Here is a 19,608-nt window from a genome sequence, read left to right as displayed (position 1 = left end):
AAAAAAAAAAATACAAAGACAAGCATAAGAAAGAATGAGAAAGAGAGAAGATGCCTGCTACGGCTGAAGAAAAAAAATAACTCAAGAAAAAAAAAAGGGCCATCAATTGCCTCTAACCCATAAAACATCACCTCCTTTTATAGAGGTGGCACTCGCAAGAAGCCCTAGTGATTTGCAAGAGTGCGGCTAAAGAAAAGACATGCTTGCTGAAAGACAATTGCGGCACCGACTTGCTTAACAAGACCAAGGTGGGCTTGCACTCTAAAGAGGATGTCCCTTGTGTGTGACCAAGCCCGTGAAAGTGAAACCCAGTGTTCAAAAAAAAAGGGGGTGCAACCAAAAGGCATCTTGGATGGCAAAGCTGTAATATACAACATTGGGATGAAAGAAGCCATATTTTGCTTGGATGAAAGCCTTGTGTACCCGTAGAACCAAGTCCATTATTAAAGATAAAATAAAATAATTAATTAATTAATTAAATAAAATGAAAGAATAATTCAAGCCTTGTCTTCCTTGCATCAGAAAGATGCAAAGGCGAATCTTGAAGTGAGGGCATTTGTAGACATCAAAATTTCATGATGTATTTACAACAGTCTAATTATTCATGATAAAATATTTGTGATCAAATCAATCTCTAATTGATGATGTGGACAATCAGCGAATGAAATAAAGCCACATATCAACATCAAATGAAGAAAGCCATATGACAGCATCAGAAGAAAAGACTTATATGGAAAGTTTTTATTAAATAAAATACCAAATTAAATTCATAATTCATCTCTCAATAAATGCTGAGAGAAAATTCCAAATTAAATACTATTGAGGTGCCTATAAATAGAGGCTTTTCATATGAGAAAAAATGGAGAACACTTAGAGAGGAAACGCTACTGACACTCTGCCAAAATAGAGAGTCATCTTTAAAGTTTACAATAATTCCATTGTTCATCAAGGCCTATTCCTACTTCTTCAAATCAAAGTGGGGATTCTCCTTTAATCTAGTTTGAGATCAAGCCAAAGGCCCTTGCATCAAATCAAGCACATTCAACTATTTATTCAACTTGGAGACATCAAAGCACAATTCCAGATCAAGCCTCATAACTCCTTCGGATTGTAATGTTTCTTGGAGATCGAATTAGAGAAATTTATTGTACTCTTTCATTGTAAAGATTCATACAAAGGATTGTACTCACATATATACAAATCAAATACAAATTGATTATTTGTTACACCATTTCGTGACTGTGTGATTCTTCTTTTACGATAACTGTGTGTATAGTCACCATCCTCTCTTTTTCGACATTTGATAACTCAACAAGTTTTGAAATTGTATGTAACAGTATGCATCCCTAAATATTTAGTTTTTCTTTTTAGTTATAATTGAGAAAGAATTACAAACTAGAAACAAGATAGTCACTCATGACAGAGTAGTTAAGGTGCTTGACGCTATTTTAACTCTTTTTTTCTTTTTTCTTTTTTCTGCTAAGTAATACATTCATTTAAATCAAAGGAAAACAAAAGAACATCAAGATAGCAATTGTGGAGAGTTATATCCATCTCTTTCTTAGGGAACAAAACCAAGGGCCAAGAATCATTGTGATGGGAATCATTTCTACAAAACTTCACAAAAAGCCCTCATCTTGTAACATTATGGGTTACAAAATTAGTTTCTCTAAGATTTGGTTGGCGCCATGATTGTGCAGGGCAAATGTGTGTTTTTAGACAAAAATGCAAAAACGCGTGATTTGGCCTTCCATTTTGTTTTTAAAAATTCAAAAATTCACATTTTAAAATCGAAGGTACATGCTTATTTTTTTTTTAAAATAAATTTTAAAACATAATAAAATTTTCGCAATGCACAATTTTTAGGGTCTCAATACCTAAGATACTCTCAAATATTTGCTTAATGACAATATATCAACTTGAAGAAATGCACAAAAACTCTCACATCCCCTCAAATTTTTATCTTTTTGCTCCTTAATAATTATTTGTGCATCATTCACAAGTGGCTACCCCTTCTCAGGGCCGGCTTTAGTATAGAAGTGAGTGAGGCGGTTGCCTAAGGCCCCCAAGTAGAAAAAGGCTCCCAAATTTTAACCAATGAAGTAATTTTTTATTATAAAATTATTCATTATGCCCAAATATTAGCTAATAAGTAAAATAACATTTTCTTTATCAAATGAAAAACAAGAAAAAATAGAGAAAAATACTACATCCACAAATTTTTCACAACAAATTCTAAGTGACAAGTTGTTACTGACTATAATTGGTAAGGAAAAAAAAAAGTAATTTCAGTAGCAGGTTCAAATTAGAATCAGTAACAACTTAATACTTAGGATTTGTTGTGAAAATATTGTGAATATAACACTTTTAACAAAAAAAAAGTAATACACAAAGAATTTCACAACATTTTTCATAACAATTGAATTGACAAACTTTTACTAGTTTTCATTTAAGTCTACTATTAATATCGCATTTTTACTTACCACTACCAATCGGTCACATCAAAAACTGTGAAAAGTTTTGTCAATTAGTAATTTTATATCTAAAACAAGATAGTAGAATTTAAGTAATATTAATTTTTTTTCTTAAAAAAAGTCATATTTAAATGTATGAAAAGTTTTAATCGGTTTTCGCCTAAGGCTCCTAAATGCATCAAACTGCTCCACTTCTTAGCGTAAGCTGGCGAAGTGGAGAATATCCTTGCAACAAAGAGTCCGATGGCAGTTGACACACGTTGGGTTGAAGGCATCTAAGCTTGGTGTACTCAAAATCTAGCACCACTTTCTTTTGGAAGTGGGAAACACGGCTCTCTCTCTCTCTCTCTCTCTCTCTCTCTCTCTCTCTAAGGAAGTTGTTGTATTGTTAAGATCTTTTTATTATGTACCAGAAATAATAATTTTAGCCGTTCAATCGACAAAAACAACACTTTTTCACTAGTTTTATCAATCAGTTAATGTGATTCTTAAAATTATTTTTTCAATACGAACACTTTTATGTTTAAATTAAAAAAAAAAAATGCACTTCTTTCAAACTGATAATTCTAACGGACACTAAAAGTGATTTTCAAACCAAACTCAATGGACCAATAACGTGGAGTGGAGGAATTTTATAGGGGAAGTATAACGTTTAAAAAAAAAAAAAAAAAAAAGCGTTAACTTTTAAAAGCATCTCCTTGTCAAATGAAGAATTTGTATCCCATTTCCGTTGTCTTTGTCATTGCTAGTTGTGTTGTGTATGCTTCGACTCTAAGAAAATTTTGTTCTTCGATCAGTTAGATCGATCCAGACAAAAATGACCTCACTTTTATGGTTTCTTTCTACAACAATTATGCACATTTTGTTCTCTTTGACCACAACATCAAAATTAACCTTCACAAAAGGAGGAGATTAGGGAGGGAAGGGGGAGTTCCCATCCACTGTTTAGCTTTAGTTTCATCTATGAATTCCCAAGAAAATAAATGGTTTAACTTGTGAAAGTAAGGTCAAATGATCTAACACTTCCCCATATTGTCACTTTAGAAGCCTGTTTCTTGCTATCCATATAATATCACTATTCACAACTGTGAATAGAGGTGAAGTTCCTCGCTTCCTCCCTAATTAGTTTAACTTCGAAAAATTTTGTTTAGACCCACATGTGATCCACACAGATAATTATATTTCACCACAGCTAAGCAATTACCAAATCTATAAGTAATATAAGAAAGTAGAAAAGCACGACATAAAATTTGGTGAGCAAGTGAAAAACCAAAGAAGAGCCTTTTTAATGTGAAAATCACAATGGGAACACAACCAGTCGCATAGAAAATTCATTATAGAAAAACCAGGTACAATGATCTATTTACAAGGCTATTGTCCAGTAATTAGTGTTAAATGTATATGCTAGAGTGAATGCGGAAGAGAAAGCATAGAATAGGAACACCAAGAACACGAGGGTTATGTGGTTCAGCCTTGTTGGCTTATGTCCACGAAAGAATCCCTTAAGGTTATATCTTTATTGTATAAGAGTGTAGTACAATAACATGTATTACAATGAACCCTAACATGAGTATATATAGGCGACTAAATCCTAGACTACTAGTACAATCAGGATTGGGTTTGGGCCTATTACATTGGGCTAATATATGTCTAATATATATATATATATATATCTCTAACACCCCCCTCCCCTCTCAAACTCAAGGTGGAAGCTCGATGAAGGCTTGAGGTTGGATAAGCATGAGAAGATCACTTGAAGATGCCATAAAAGAATGCCTTTAAAGAAACCACAATGAAGAATGTGCCAATTGACCAAATTTGGAGCTTTAAATGAAGAAACGGAGTCCAAAATTGGAATTTACGCGAAAAACTGAGCAAGATAGGCCCTTTCGGAAATTTTAACTTTCAGTCAAAGGTCAATGCAAAAGTCAAAGTCAACTGTCCAGGGTCAAAGTCAATAGTTCCAGGTTTCCGGGTCGGTCACGGATTGGGCAGCAGAGCCGCTGACGTCATCCTATGACATGTCGCTAACGTGGACTAGGGCTGATGTGGACGTGCTTGCGTGGCTGTTAACGTGGAGTGATGACGTCATTAGATGATGTCATAAGATGACATCAGCAACAATTTTGGTGCTTGCGGCGCGTGAGAGTAGGTAACCGGCAAATGGAAGAGAGTTAGGAAAACCTTCAGCGCGTGGAGGCGCATGTAACATCCGATGCACTCAAGATTTCTCAGTTTTGCAGATCGGCGGGCTACAAGGCTGTCAGGGTGGCGCGTGTAACTACAGGAGGATCTGAACATGTAAAATCCGTGGCGGCGCGTGGAGAAGTTGGTAGAAACTGCGTCAGCGCATGGAGGCACGTGCAATGTTTAATGGTGACCGGACTTCTAGGTTTTTCTCGCGGGAGGCAGTGGGGCACGTCTGTGTGGCTGGTTTTATGAGGCAAAGCTTGGATTTGCACAAATCTAAGATTGATGTCACGGGTTTGCTTGAGTTTGTGGATTTTGGACATAGCACTAAGCCACGGTGGCTACGAGATGCCGTGGGTCTAAATCCAGCAGACAAGCAAGTGACTTCTGATGGTGGTGTGCATGTGAGAATCTTCTTTGCATGCTAGAGATGTCTGTTTGATGCCAAGAACCAGGGACGGAACTATGCATAAGAAGAGGGCCGGCTGAACCATATAAGCAATTGATGCAATTGCTTAAGGCCCCCAAATAAAAAAAGGCCCCCACTTGTAAAAAAAAAAAAAAAAATTATATATATAATATATTTATCTATATATTTTAATTACAAAAAAAAAATATTTTAGGTATTTTTATTGGTCAATAAAATGCATTAAAAAAGCCACATTGTATCTTAAAATCCAGTATACTGCACAACAACAATGCACATAACTTGATAGGATAAGACTGTATAATGCACATAGCATTGTGCAGTCTTGTCCACGAGCCCCAACACATCACAAGGCCTAAACTAAGCTGGCCCCCACACGACCCCATACTAATTAATAAGTTATCACATTTTTTTAATGCAGACTCTTACTTTATCAATTATTATAAATTATCACATCAATTAATTATTTGATGTATATTATATCAACTTATTTGTATTATAGTAATACTAATTTATTGAACCAAATAATAAATTAATTTTTATTTGTACAAATTTAGACTTTAAAGTTAAAAAAAGAATCCGCTTAAAATTTTCGCCTAAGGCCTCCAAAATTGTTGAGCCGGCCCTGCATAAGAAGAGGGGGGCTGTGGCCCCCCCCAAAATTTTTTAAAATATTAAATAATAGGTGTATATTTCAGATTTTAGAAAATAAGTCTATAAAAAATTATATTTGCCCATCTCAAGAAAATTATATTTGCCCCCCTCGACTTCGAATCCTAGTTCCGTCCTTGCGAAGAACGAAGTTTGGCTCTAATACCATGTTAAATATATATGCTAGAGTGAATGCGGAAGAGGAAGTATAGAATAGGAACACTGAGAACACAAGGGTTACGTGGTTCAGCTTTGTTGGCCTACGTCCACGGAAGAATCCCTTAAGGGTTACATCTTTATTGTATAAGAGTGTAGTACAATAATCTGTATTACAAAAAACCCTAACATGAGTATATATAGGCGACTAAATCCTAGACTACTAGTATAAGCAGGATTCGGCTTGAGCCTATTACATTAGGCTAATATATGTCTAATATATATATATATATATATATCTCTCTAACAATTAGAACCATTACTGTAACCTCTATAGACGCGTCACTTGCCTTCCAAGTACAATTGCTCTAGAACCTTTAAAATCTTCCTATAAGTGGGTTTTTCATTGTTGAGGGCCTCTCTTGCTAGACGTTTCATGGATTCTTAGATTTTGCAAGTGGCCCCAACCCAACTGGCAAAATTTATGCTTCGGGTCTATGAAAAAACCCAAATAGGCCCAATCTTACCTTCAAATCACTTTCCTTTACATCTCCATTTAAATTGCATGGAGTTGAGCCACACATAAAAGAATCACCGTTCAAGCCACGGCAACAAAGATACCTAATATCTTATTTTATTTTATTTATATAATACCCAATATCCTGTTTTGGTAATGATTCTAATGAAGATGCCTAATATCATCAATCACTTAATTTGAACTTAAAGTCTTCATTTCAGCAAAAGTCTTTATAGGGGAATCTAAAGTCTTTATTTCAACTCTCTTTTTTTTTCTTTTTTTTTTTGGAGAATCGCTTTATTTCAACTCAGTTTCTCAAAACTAATTTTCCATTAAAAAAAAAAAAAACCCAGAAGCAGTCACAATCTTGATGGAGCCTGAAATACTTTGGTAGGGTCCTTGCCTACTAAGTTAGTGAAGGTTTGAGTCGTTTGACTTAGGTGGACGACAGCAATACAATAGCTATGGAGATTGCTCATTGAGTGATTAATTACTACCTCGTCAAGGTAGACTAGATCATATATCTCCAGAGTCCAGACAAATGGAGGATAAAATTATTATAGAGATGCACATTAGCCAGTGGACTTTCTTGCATGATTGCATGTGCGAGATAAAGAGCTGCCAAGGGGTCCGGTTCCATGGAATTATATACTAATTGCTAACCCCACACATGAAAAAGTTTAAGTAAAAAACTATTTAGTTAGGATTCAGATTTAAGTGAGTTTCAGTTAATTTAACTAGTAAAATTTTTTATGATTGAATAAGAGATTTGAGTTTAATCTTTGCCTATACTAAAAACCGATTCGTGTATTAGTTTGATAATAAACAAAGATCACAAATTTTAATTAGTAAAAATAATAAAAGCTACCTTAAGTAAAATAAATAATAAAAGTAAAATAATAAGTTACCTCAAGTTAAATGACAAAAGACATTTTTTTATATATATAAATAATGTAAAATTAATTTTTAGTTTGCTAAAAATTATGGTAAATGATTTATAAAATAAGGTAAAATAAATAATGAAATAGAATTTATTTTTTTTTTAAATTCAAAATATTAATAATAAATTTTAATCGAAATAGTAATTTAAATTTATTAAAATTTTGGTAATATAGATTCATCAATGGAGAATTACTTTATAATTTTGATGTATCTATAGTGCAATAAGGATGCTCATGAGTTTTTATTTTTAGGAAAATAACTAATTTATATTGGACTAGCAATGTAAATTTACATTATAGACTAAACAAATGTGTACAACATTGTATACATATGTTTAGTCTATAATATAAATTTCACTAGCATGTTTAAATTATTTTCCTATAATTACCCTTGTTTAATTTTTATTTATTTATTAAAGTTAAGGGTTTTTTAGTTCAATTGACACAATATTGTATTTTTGATAGAGATGTTACAGTTCAAATCTAACTCCACCGACTATTGAATTATATTTTAAAAATCCTTTATTAAAATTCTATTAATTAAACTCATTAAGAAACTTTGGAATCCTACTAGAAAATAAATAAAAAATAAAAAAAAATTCTCAAAGAAAGTTTATTAAGGAATATTAAACATTCTTTTCATGTTAGACCACAGGGCGAATTCAGCAAAATATTGCCTAAAAGATTCTAATTAATTAACCAACTAAAAATATGCCTGATTTGATTACAACTCTAAAAAATACTCAAAATAAGGAAATAAATCCCTTATCTAGAATTCAATAAATCCTCCAATAATGATTGACCCATATCGTACGTGTTGATATATCACTTCATTGTTTTATTTCTTGACCAAATATCTTCTTAGAGAAATATAACACATCACAAACTGTTATGCAATAAATTTCTCTGAAATAAATGACTACAAATTGATGAACTTTCTTTATAATCTTATTGATAAAAAATAGTTACATGCATGATTAGAATTTTTTTTTTTTTGGAGAAACATGCATGATTAGAACTAAATACCACAACGCGGTTGCCTCCACCGAAATTCTCTCTAGTCTCCAACTCTAAAGAAAACAATTAACCCCTGACCACTGAGAGAATCCACGAGTACCTGCATACGCCCTCACATGAAACAGAAAGGAAAAAAAGTCAAAACCAAAAACTGAAAAAGAAAAAAAAAACAAAACAAAACAAAAAAACAAAAAAAACAATATGAAAGCTACTTGAAAATAGAAATAAATTTTTCCTTACCGGCAAAAGTTTACATGGAGACATTAGTTGGACATGGAGGAACAGATATATCAGTAATCCCTTCTAACATCAATACAACACTCTTCATGGAAGGACGAAGAATTGGTTCATCTTGAATGCACCATAATCCCACTTTAACCATATTCTCCAAAGTTCTCTTATCTACTTCTTCACCACCCATAATCTTATCTAACTCTTTAGCAACAAAGCATTTATATACCCAAGTAGAAAGAACAACTTCTTCAGGTGTGGATACATTAACCTCCATATTTTTTCTGCAACATACAATCTCTAAAAGCACTATTCCATAACTATAAACATCTGCCTTCACTGATATTGGGATGCTCTTCTGCCACTCAGGTGCTATATACCCTCTAGTTCCTCTAACCAATGTGAAGGTCCTTGTTTGATCCGGCATTAATAATTTTGCCAAGCCAAAGTCAGAAATTTTAGCTGTCCAAAAATTATCCATCAAAATATTTTGAGGTTTTATATCACAATGAATAATAGGAGACTTACACTCTTCATGTAAATAGAGAATCCCTCTTGCAACATCCAATGCTATTTTTAATCTTTCATCCCAGTCTGGACGCCTTATACCTTTAAAAAGAAGATCAGCAAGGGAGCCATTGCTCATATATTCATAGACAAGCAACCGCTTAGAGCCCTCAACACAATAACCCAACAATTGAACCAAATTTTTGTGGCGAGTTCTCCCTATTGCTCGCATCTCTGCACGAAACTCTCTTTCACCATCTTCCACTAATTTCTCTAGTCTCTTCACAGCAACAAGTTTCTTGCTTTTGTATAAAGCCCCTTTGTACACCGTTCCAAAAGAACCCTTACCCAACTCATGTTTGAATCCATTTGTAGCTCTTTTGAGCTCATCATATGAAAACAAATTTAAAGCCAGCCCCTTAGTCAAGACCAGTGTTTCACTCTCTTTCAGTCTTTTATACCTTAGAGCTCGAATTTTGAACGCGTAAAGGCCAGAAATTCCAAGGGCGAGACAGGAGAATGTTGTAAAAGCTAAAATTAAAACAATAATTTGCACTTTAGCCTTTTTGGTTGTCACATGATGAAGAGGAGGCTTCTTTGGGGTAGAAGAAGTTTCATTCCGGCTTTCAGCGCTCCTTATGCCCACCTTGAAAAAAGCTACGCTATTTGTATCCCCTCTAACGTATCTCAGTGGAAGCTTTTGTCTCTGGCAATATGGATCCTTGAACAATGCTGCATCACAATTGCAATCTTCCAAGCAAGAATTGCTGCATTCTTCCTTTGTTGACATGGGTACATATGCGTAAGGATTATCTTGCCAGAACATATTCTCCTTGGAATACATGGAATAATTTGCAATATAATCTTTGTGGCCACCTCCGCACCCTGCTTCCGAATAGTTTCTCTCACAGCCGAGAGATTCGAGATTCGGATCAACAAACTGTGTTCCAGGAAGACAAGCACAGTACGGTTTGTAATCGTTGAGTGTACAAAAGCTGTTGAAGCCACAAAAACCTTTCACTTTACAAAGATCCTCGTCTGTCAATGCTGACCACAAATGTACTGGTGATGATGAGTTTTGTTTGTCTGCTTTATCAAAGGCATGGGAGTACAACCGGAAAATTCCATCAACAACAAGAGTTGCACGATAAATGGTGTTGGTGTTCTTGTCGGCCAATGGTGATTTCAATGCTTTAACTCTTTCCATACTAGTGCTATTGATGATTTCTAGAGCACCTGAATAATTGAGATAAAGGCGAAACTTGAAGCTTTTGGAACTAGTGTCAGAGCTCCAATAAGCTTCACTTTCATCGTCGACAGTGTTTACTGGGTATAGAACCAAGTTTCCATCATCCTGCATCTTCAGACGATACCGTCCAGTTGAGTGATTGGTCTCTGATGAACTAGAGAACAATTGAGCACCAGAGGACAAAATCTGCCCTCCCAAAATTGTATCAGTGGGATAGCTGAAACTCTCCCAAATGATTGAACCATTTTTGTTGTAGAGAACAAAATTGCCATTGTCAAGCATACAGGCAGATGAAGCTGACTCTGTTGCATCACTACTGATAAGCTTCTCCACTCCTTGCTCATCAGCTCTCAAACGAAGCTTACCATCCCTTGTCAAATCTAGTGTCGAGTTTGAGGTGACCGGAGAATCATCGCGGTTTGCTGTCCACACAACCGTTTTATTATTGTCTGTACCCACCAACCAGATTCCAACCATAAAACCATTGCCTTGTGGATAGAATCCAAATGCAAATTGGCCAGAAGAGGAAAGCCAAAAGGTAGGGGAAGTTGTGGGATTAAGCGAAGAGCCCAGGCTTATTTTTTGGTTACATTGCTTTTGTTGAGGTTGAGCTCCTCCTAATGTAAGGGACATAATAGAGAGTAGAAAGAAAACAGTAAATATGGAAGCCATGAGAGAAGGATGAGAAAGGTATTAGGAACATGACAACATGCTTATACTTTTATTTTGGGAACTGATGAGCAACTAGCTAGCTGGCAATTGCTGGCGCTTTTACTAGATTTTAGGAGAGAATTCAGGGGGATTTTCAGGGAAAAAAAAAAGTAGCAAAGAAATCGTGTATCGCGGGCAACTGGTCAACAAAATCGGTTCTTCGTCAACAAATAAAATTAGTCATGGCAACTTCAACACGTTAACAATAAAGTTCGAAGTCACGTAACTCACTTTCATGCAAACCACAATGTTTTTCTTTTCTTTTCTTTTTATTTATTTATTTATTTTTTTATTTTTTTATTAGGATAGTTATAGGTTTGCATTAAATTTTAGGTTGTAGATTAAATAAATATATCAATACTAGCCTCATTATATGATGAGGTTTTTCTGTTTTTTGGAATAGTGTTATAATTTTCCGCTCATCTAACGATGTCGTCTTTTTTCTTTTTCTTTTTCTTTTTGTTCTTATTGTTAGTGAAAAATGAGCAAGATGTTTGAAACTCTTGGCCCTTTTAGCTTGAAATGGTGTTTCAACAAAATCACAGATTCAGCAAAAACTAATATACGAATTAAAAAAAGCAAACAAATAAAGAGAAAGTAACAAAAAAAAAATAGACCTACCGAAAATCATTATAAACCAACTATGGAACCCTTATCTTCTTTGTGGGAGAGCACCAATTTGCTTCGTGTAGGTGGAATTCTTTTCAAGATTGAATAGTATTAAAAGAAAAGGAATCTATATATATATATATATATATTGGTGTAGTTTTAAATTCAGTAAATTTTTGTTGAAATTGTTTTTATTTGAATTTCAATTGAAACGTGGGGTGTTTAAATTAGGATATGTAGTATAGTAATAGTTTTATAGTATGAGTTTTTTTTTTGTTTTTTTTTTTTTATATATAATTTCAATATAAATAAAATGAGATTTGAGAAGGTAAGAAGGTAAAATAAAAAAAAAAAATGTGAGATTAGGGATTAGAAAAACTGGAAATTCAAAAAAACAATACACACACAAATGAGATTAGGAATTGAAGAAATCGGAAATTCAAAAAAAAAAAAAATTAAACGACAGAAACTAGTTAGTCTTGATAAAATAAAATAAAAGGAGGAAAAGAAAAAAAGGTGGAACATGGTCTTGAAGGAAATATACAAAATAGACTAGGAATTTTTTTTTTTTTTTTGTAAATATTATTTTATGGAGAGTTAGAGATATACTTTTACTGGCTTGTCTCCAAATTTTGTCTCTATTAAACCTAGGGTCTAGAAGTATTTTTGAACCACAAAAAAATTCAGAGGGCAATTTTCATAGCTCCTCGCTCGAATCAAAACCTCTCTTTTCTACGCACAGAGGGAAAGATCACTCCTAAATGTAGCCGTGATCTTATATACGATACCACCAGACGCACCTTGGTACTTCCGTCCGCCAGTCAAGGCTAGTGGAGCGAAGGGAATCCTGCGACGATTATGAGGGCCCGAGCGGGTATTCCTTAGTTTACTGGAAGTGCTTTAAGGAAGTGTGACCCTTATGACGAGCTATTCGAACTATGCTCATCCGAGACAAGCCTGCTCAGCCAATTCTTTCTATTTTTCGGATATTGTGAAAAAAGAAATAGCAATAGCTTGGCTTACACAGAATTGAATAAATAAGGAAAAAGAATGGAGGAAGGATTTGACCTATCTATCTAGAGGGAAGGAAGTTCATAGCGAGTCTAAATAGAAGAATCATGTTATAGATGGTATAAAATATTGTACATTTTTTTTAGAGAAATAGAATATTATTCATATTTGTTTAGTTTATGACATAAATCTTATATTGCTAATAAAATATAATCTAAGAATTTTATTCTTTTTTTAAGAAACAATTGCTATATTTTTTTTTAAATAATTGCTATATTTTTTTTTTTTTCATTCTTTCCTCTCAATAGATTAGGAAAGAAAATAAAAGATAAAATAAATAATGATAATAATTCAAGGGATACTATAATTTTCATAATCTTTTTGTTACATGGCAAATTGTAATATAAGTTGATGACTAACACCACATTTATTAGTATTAATCAAACATTCTCACTTTAACAATTTTGAAATTTGTTATTTAGATAAATTTATTGAGAATATATATATATATATATATATGAGAGAGAGAGAGAGAGTTCAATCCCGGCGCAATCCATAATCTATAAAGTAAAACACAAATCAAATAAGCTATATTGACCCTCAAAACTCCATGTTTATGTCTTTACCCCTTACTTTGTCCCCAATGATTTTTTTTTTTTTTAACAAGTAACAAGAAATTTATTAATAAATTAAAGGAGAAAACCCTTATATTTGTTTTAGAGAATTTCAACCTATGAGGTCCGCTCTTGATAATAGTTCTTTATCATCGGACTAAGATACCAATCGATTTTTTGTGTAAACAGAGATTCAACCTCACATCTCTTATTTAACTATTAGAGATTTTACCAGTTGACCTAACTAGAATCCACAAAAAACCCTTACTTTGTCTTAAGTGTAAAACACTAAACGAAAAATATTTTAAATAGTCCGCAAAACACTTAGCATTTATTGGAAACTCACAATTAGTAAAGAAAGAGAATGTAAATTTTCATGAATATTATAATTAAGAATATGATCATATGAATTTATTTTTAAGTGAAAATTTTTATTAAAAAAATTAATTATTTTTAATAATTTAAGCACAATTTTTTTTCTTTTAAATTCTTGATTGCATGTTTTTTCTTAAATATATTTTTCTCATTTTCTTTGATGTTGTTTTAATTTTTGTCAAAGTAACTAAACTCAAGCAAGAATAAAATATTCCTAAACTCATACAAATTTTAGAAAATTTACTATAAATTTTTTTATATAAATAATTGGTATACCTTTAAACGCTTCTTAATGACATAATACAAATTTAGTCTACTAGAACCTTGCTTCTTACTTTTATATATAATATATATGTGTAAATTGTTGATCATAGATCATATTGTCTCTTTAATTTTAAGTTTTTTTAAATTTATTTTTAAATTATAAAAAAAAGTATGCTTATTAATAAAATAGTAAATAAAATCCAATTAACATAAAATTTGAAATGCATGTTAAAACAATGAAAATGTATATATAATTGAATGCTGCATTTTGAATATATCAAAGCAATTTAAAGTTATTAAGTGCTGTAAAATCAATAAACATGTACACCACTTTATCATTTCACACGTGCATGTAAGTTTCTTGATTAATTGTATGTGTTATTAAATTTTCTTGTACCTTTTGATGATTTTTGTTTCAATTGTTTTCAAAGCAACTAATATGAGAAAGAATGTTTATTATTATTATTATTATTATTATTATTATTATTATTATTATACGGATAATAAGCATTACTCAATAAGTATTCCTTTTGATTCTAAAGGGGGGATGATAAGTATTCTAATAAAATAGTTTCTTATATAAAATTTATAAAAATAACCATATACATTATTTTGGTTCATTACACTTCCCTCCTTTAATTGAAAATTGTTGAATTGGTTTTTCCATTCTAATATTTACAAGTTATGCTTTTAAAGAGGGAAAAACTAATAAAATTTAATCACAAATTAAATGAGGTCAACAAAAATTAATAACAAAAAAACTATTTTTATATTATAAATATTGTTGGAAAAATAGCATGTAGTGAATAAGAAATTGATGTTTTCTATGTTCACTTGAAGATGTTATTAAAAGTGATAAAAATCATGAGTCTCACATAGGAAATGAAATAGATAATATATGAGTTTATATGCTCATGAGTTGGACATTAGGTTGGACTTTTGGCATATGTGGACTGGGCTTACTTGTTCAAATAATAATATTTTATTATTTTAATTTTTGAGTTAGTTAGTTTGTGCATAACAGTTATTACTGAAATAGAGTGTCTGTTCAATAACGAATAATTTTTCATAGTCCCTCATTCATAAAACTACTTTTTAGAAAAACTCTCAAAGTGAGAATTTTTTGTGCATTTCATTTTCTATCAAAGAGAGAGAAAGAGACATTGAGTAATTCACAGAGCACGACCTTGTGTACTTCATTTTCGTGCTATAGATCATTTTATCCTGGGAGGCAGACGTCTATGAGTCTCAAAACACTATAGTGATTGTGTGAGAGGTGAAATCTGCTTTATAATAATAATAATAATAATAATTAGTATATTATACAAATTTTGTTAGTGATACTGATGAGCCCGATAAAAGTGATACTGCCCTAATTACAACTTGCCACTTGTCACCTTAACAATTTTTTTTTCCTTTTCTCTCAAAAAAAAAAAAAAATCCTCAGAAAAAATTGTGAAAATTTTTGAAGTCATTATCATGCAAAACTTCATTTATTTTTTCCCCTTCTATCATCTGATTTAAAATTCAAAGAGCAACGTTTTGTTTGTGTACATCTAATTATGTGGAAATTCATCTACCTCCTAAGTTAAAAGCTCAACAAAATAGTTTTCTGGATTCAATATGACAATGAGAAATGGTTAATTTCGTAGCTTTCTTGCGTACTCCACACTTTGGTAACTTTTATCTTATATTTGTCAATCACTTACATCCAGTTGCAGCAAGAAAATTGCCATGGAATTGCTTCTATAAATAGACCATTTCATGGATTCATGAAGAATGTGCGTGTAAGCCTCCTAAGGGACATCCATGTGGGCATGGCTATAAGCCAATTCCTCTGAGAACCTCAATAATGCTACATACACAAGAAATTTTATATATACCATTTGTTGAGGCTACAGGTTATGATTGATACAACATCATTTTCACTCTAACCGCAAAGACAATTTCCAAATTGTTCTAAATACAAACAGTAGCATCATCATCAATCTGACATATCTACAGCGGCATTATTCTGTTGGAAATAAAGGAATACAAAAGGATGAGCACCCGCTTTCTTCTATCTTTTCCCCATTTTATTGGCAAGACATGAAGTTAGTTTATAGTCAAAGAATTCATACCAAATTGAAAACTATATTTAATGATATTTGAATGTTATCAACTGGTTTGAATTCCTCATAAATCAAACAATAAATAGTCATTTATGCCAATAACTTCCCTTATTAAAGGAACATTTGAAAAAAGAATAATGCTACAAACACAAACTATTTTATAACATTTTTACAATCTATTGATATGACAAATTCTTACTAGTTCTAATATGGATCCATCACTAACATCACATTTTTACTTACAATGAATAATTTGGAAAATGTTAAAACTACATCAGGAGTTTGTAAAAATATTATAAAATATCTTGTGTCTGTAGCATTACTCTTGAAACACTTTATAAGGAAAGATATTTGACAAACGAATATTGCTATTATAAATTGGGAAACGAATTTTTTTTATGAGAAAAGAAGAAAATACTACTTGATTTTTTAGAATATATATGTTGGATTTTTTTTATAAAAAATATTATAATTAATTTTAATATTGATTAAATGCTCAATTAAGTGAATTTGTGAAAATCAATTTTTATCTGTTAATGGCAATACTAATTTCTTTGCTAAAATTGAAATTCATATCTAATGCTAATAAATTCAAATTAATACACCTCAGTTTTAATTCCTTAATGACAAAATTTATTATTTGAAAAAACATTCTTTTATTGACTAAATGATCATCAATTCACTTAATTGAGCATTTAATCAATATTAAAGTTAATTATAATATTTTTATACAAATAATCCAACATATTCCAAGTACAAACAATTTCAATATTTTAAATATAAACAATGGCGTTAGCCATGTGTCATTTTTCTAAATATAACCAACCAGAGATTATATATAAATATAAACAATAGCATCTTCAATCTGACATAACTAAGAGCTAGCAAAAAAGAAAAAAAGCTATGGCATTAACTACCATTAGCACAGCCACCATCACAACTTTACTGATCTCCCTACTCTTCCTTCCCAAATTTCATTCTTCTAAACTCATAATAGAGAATGACCATTCCTCAATTGCAAAAGCAGACGTTAATCTTTTGGAATTTCCTCTAAATTTAGAGTTCTTTGAAGCCGAATTCTTTTTGTATGGCTCTCTAGGTCATGGCTTAGATAAAGTTGCTCCAAATTTAACCAAGGGAGGTCCAACACCCATTGGTGCTAAAAAGGCAAAGCTGGATCGTTTTACCCAGGATATTATCAAGCAATTTGCTTTCCAAGAAGTTGGGCACTTGAGGTTTCTTTCTTGAAATAATTATTTAATTTCTTTTGTTCTTTTTTTTTTTTGGTGTGTGTGCGTGAGTTTAATGGCTAATGGGTTCTAGTTAGTTTTAGTGATAAAGATTTTTCCCTTTGAATAGAGGATTGGATTTGAATCTCACCAAAATTAAAATGAAACACATTGATATCTTAACATAATGATAAAAATGAATTATTATATATATATATATCATAATAATGTTGATACTATAGGTTTTAAATCCTGTCATAGCTATAAATTTTTTTTTTTTTTTAAATGTCATGGTATTAACTATTATGTTCTTGATGCAGGGCGATTCAAGAATTAGTTAAAGGATTTCCAAGACCATTATTGGATTTAAGTAAAGCATCATTTGCAAAAGTGGTTGATGGTGCATTTGGGAGACCATTGTCCCCACCTTTTGATCCTTATGCCAATGGACTTAACTTCCTCCTTGCATCTTACCTTATTCCTTATGTTGGACTTACTGGCTACGTTGGAACAATTCCAAAGCTCCAATCCCCTGCTTCTAGAAGGGTAACCAAGATTGAAATTTGATTATCGATACCTAGTAATGTTTAATGAAACAGCTAGCAATAATAATTTATTGCTTCTATGTGCATGTGTGTGTGTGTATACATAGTTATACACTATCATTGTTTTGTAATAAACTAAATTTTTTAATTAAGGATAAAGCTTGACAAATACAATTTGTAATTTTTTAAGTCCACAATCAAGTTATATTTGGAATAACTCACTTAATAATTTTTTATTGGATTAATTTTAAAAATCCTACAGTTGAATTATATGTGTTCTCTATATTTTTAATATACAACCAAATTTGGTATCAATTGTATGTAATTTACTTTTTAATCTACAATCTCATTTTTTCTGCCTAATTTTAAAGTTAAAAAATTTTGAATTTCAAACAGTTTATAGATGAGATAATAATTAATCTCTGGTCATCTTTATTTTTGCATGATGTAAGGCATAAAGAGAATGCAATTCAAATTATTTAATGATGGATTTGTCAAAATCCACATTTGATATATAGTTATTAAGTTGTGTAACATGATAAGAGTTACACCAAGTTTATTTTAAACCCAACATTTTTTTTTCTTTGAGAAGTAGATTGGTAGAGTGAAAAGACATGAGTTGAGTTCATAACACTAACTCTAATATCATAATAAATTACTAATCGTTCCAAAATCATTAAACCATTATGATAACAATGTGGATGTGTATATGTTCAGCTTGTTGCAGGCCTTTTAGGCGTGGAATCAGGCCAAGATGCAATTATTCGAGCATACCTATATGAGCACGCAATGGAGAAAGTGACACCATATGGCATAACTGTGGCAGAGTTTACAAATCGCTTTTCAGAACTTAGGAATAAGCTCGGACATGCGGGTTACAAAGATGAAGGCCTTGTAGTTCCCACAGCTAAAGGTGCTGAGGGAAAGATAAAAGGGAACGTGCTTTCAGGAGATGAAAACTCGGTTGCATTTGATAGGACCGCAGAAGAGATATTGAGGATTGTGTATGGCTCAGGTAGTGAGCATAAACCTGGTGGGTTCTATCCTAAAGGAGCTAATGGTCACATTGCCAGGTCTCATCTACATTAATTCTATACCTACAACTTGATTACAAGAAAACAAGCTTTGGTATTTTTTGGTTCATTGTTTAACCTACGTGCCATTTGCAATGATAACAAATAAATCTTTTGTGAGTTTATGATTTTATGTGAGACAAAATTATTGTTTTAAGCTTTTATCATGTTTGTTCAAAAGTTTTGACTTTCTGTGATTTCCAATCAATTTATTAATAGTGTATTGAAATTTTTTTTTTTTTTTTATCTACGAATAGTGTATTGAATTGATGATAAAGAATATCATCATGTAATGGACCTTACAAGTTCAAATCCAGCCATATTATTGAAAAAAAATGGCTTAAATTCTCTAATTTGAACAATGAGATTAAGTGAGTAATGTTTTGAAACCAAAATGAATTATAATACGAGACTAGCTAATAACCAAAATCTATTTATATATATATATATATATTAATAGATAAAACTGAATGAAAATTTAATTAGATTTTAAATTTAATTAGAATTTAATTTTGCACCATGTGTCTCATCTAATCTAAATTTTTAAATTTTTGTGCCAAGTTAGTTAATTCAGTGTAAAAATTTGAATTCAATTAGAGTTTAATTTTGTATCACGTGTATCATCTAATATAAGTTTTTTTTTTTTTTTTTGTACCAAGTGAGTTAATTTAATATAAAAAATGAAGAGTTCAATATAAATAAATAA

The 19,608-nt window shown here is 31.6% G+C and overlaps 2 protein-coding genes across 3 annotated transcripts; one reads left to right on the top strand and one right to left on the bottom strand.

The window, feature by feature from the left end:
- Nucleotides 1–8,274: 8,274 nt before the first annotated feature.
- On the bottom strand, nt 8,275–11,117 carry LOC112007542 (G-type lectin S-receptor-like serine/threonine-protein kinase LECRK3). 2 transcript variants are annotated; one of them, XM_065760272.1, is made up of 2 exons: nt 8,614–11,117; nt 8,275–8,484 (listed from the first exon to the last, which is right to left on the bottom strand). In XM_065760272.1, the coding sequence occupies exon 1, from the start codon at nt 11,030–11,032 to the stop codon at nt 8,624–8,626; it is 2,409 nt and encodes an 802-aa protein (XP_065616344.1). In that variant the 5' UTR covers nt 11,033–11,117; the 3' UTR covers nt 8,275–8,484; nt 8,614–8,623. The 2 variants fall into 2 exon arrangements, with proteins under 2 accessions (XP_065616344.1, XP_065616343.1); XM_065760271.1 differs by having other exon boundaries at nt 8,275–8,473.
- Nucleotides 11,118–16,958: 5,841 nt separating this feature from the next.
- LOC112007543 (desiccation-related protein PCC13-62) lies at nt 16,959–18,945 on the top strand. The gene is made up of 3 exons (XM_024039897.2): nt 16,959–17,290; nt 17,605–17,830; nt 18,547–18,945. The coding sequence occupies exons 1-3, from the start codon at nt 16,959–16,961 to the stop codon at nt 18,916–18,918; spliced, it is 930 nt and encodes a 309-aa protein (XP_023895665.2). The 3' UTR covers nt 18,919–18,945.
- Nucleotides 18,946–19,608: the final 663 nt, after the last annotated feature.

Source organism: Quercus suber, unplaced genomic scaffold, assembly GCF_002906115.3.
Source record: "Quercus suber isolate HL8 unplaced genomic scaffold, Cork oak 2.0 scaffold_360, whole genome shotgun sequence".
Taxonomy (NCBI): Eukaryota; Viridiplantae; Streptophyta; class Magnoliopsida; order Fagales; family Fagaceae; genus Quercus; species Quercus suber.
This window is presented reverse-complemented; position numbering and strand designations above follow the sequence as displayed.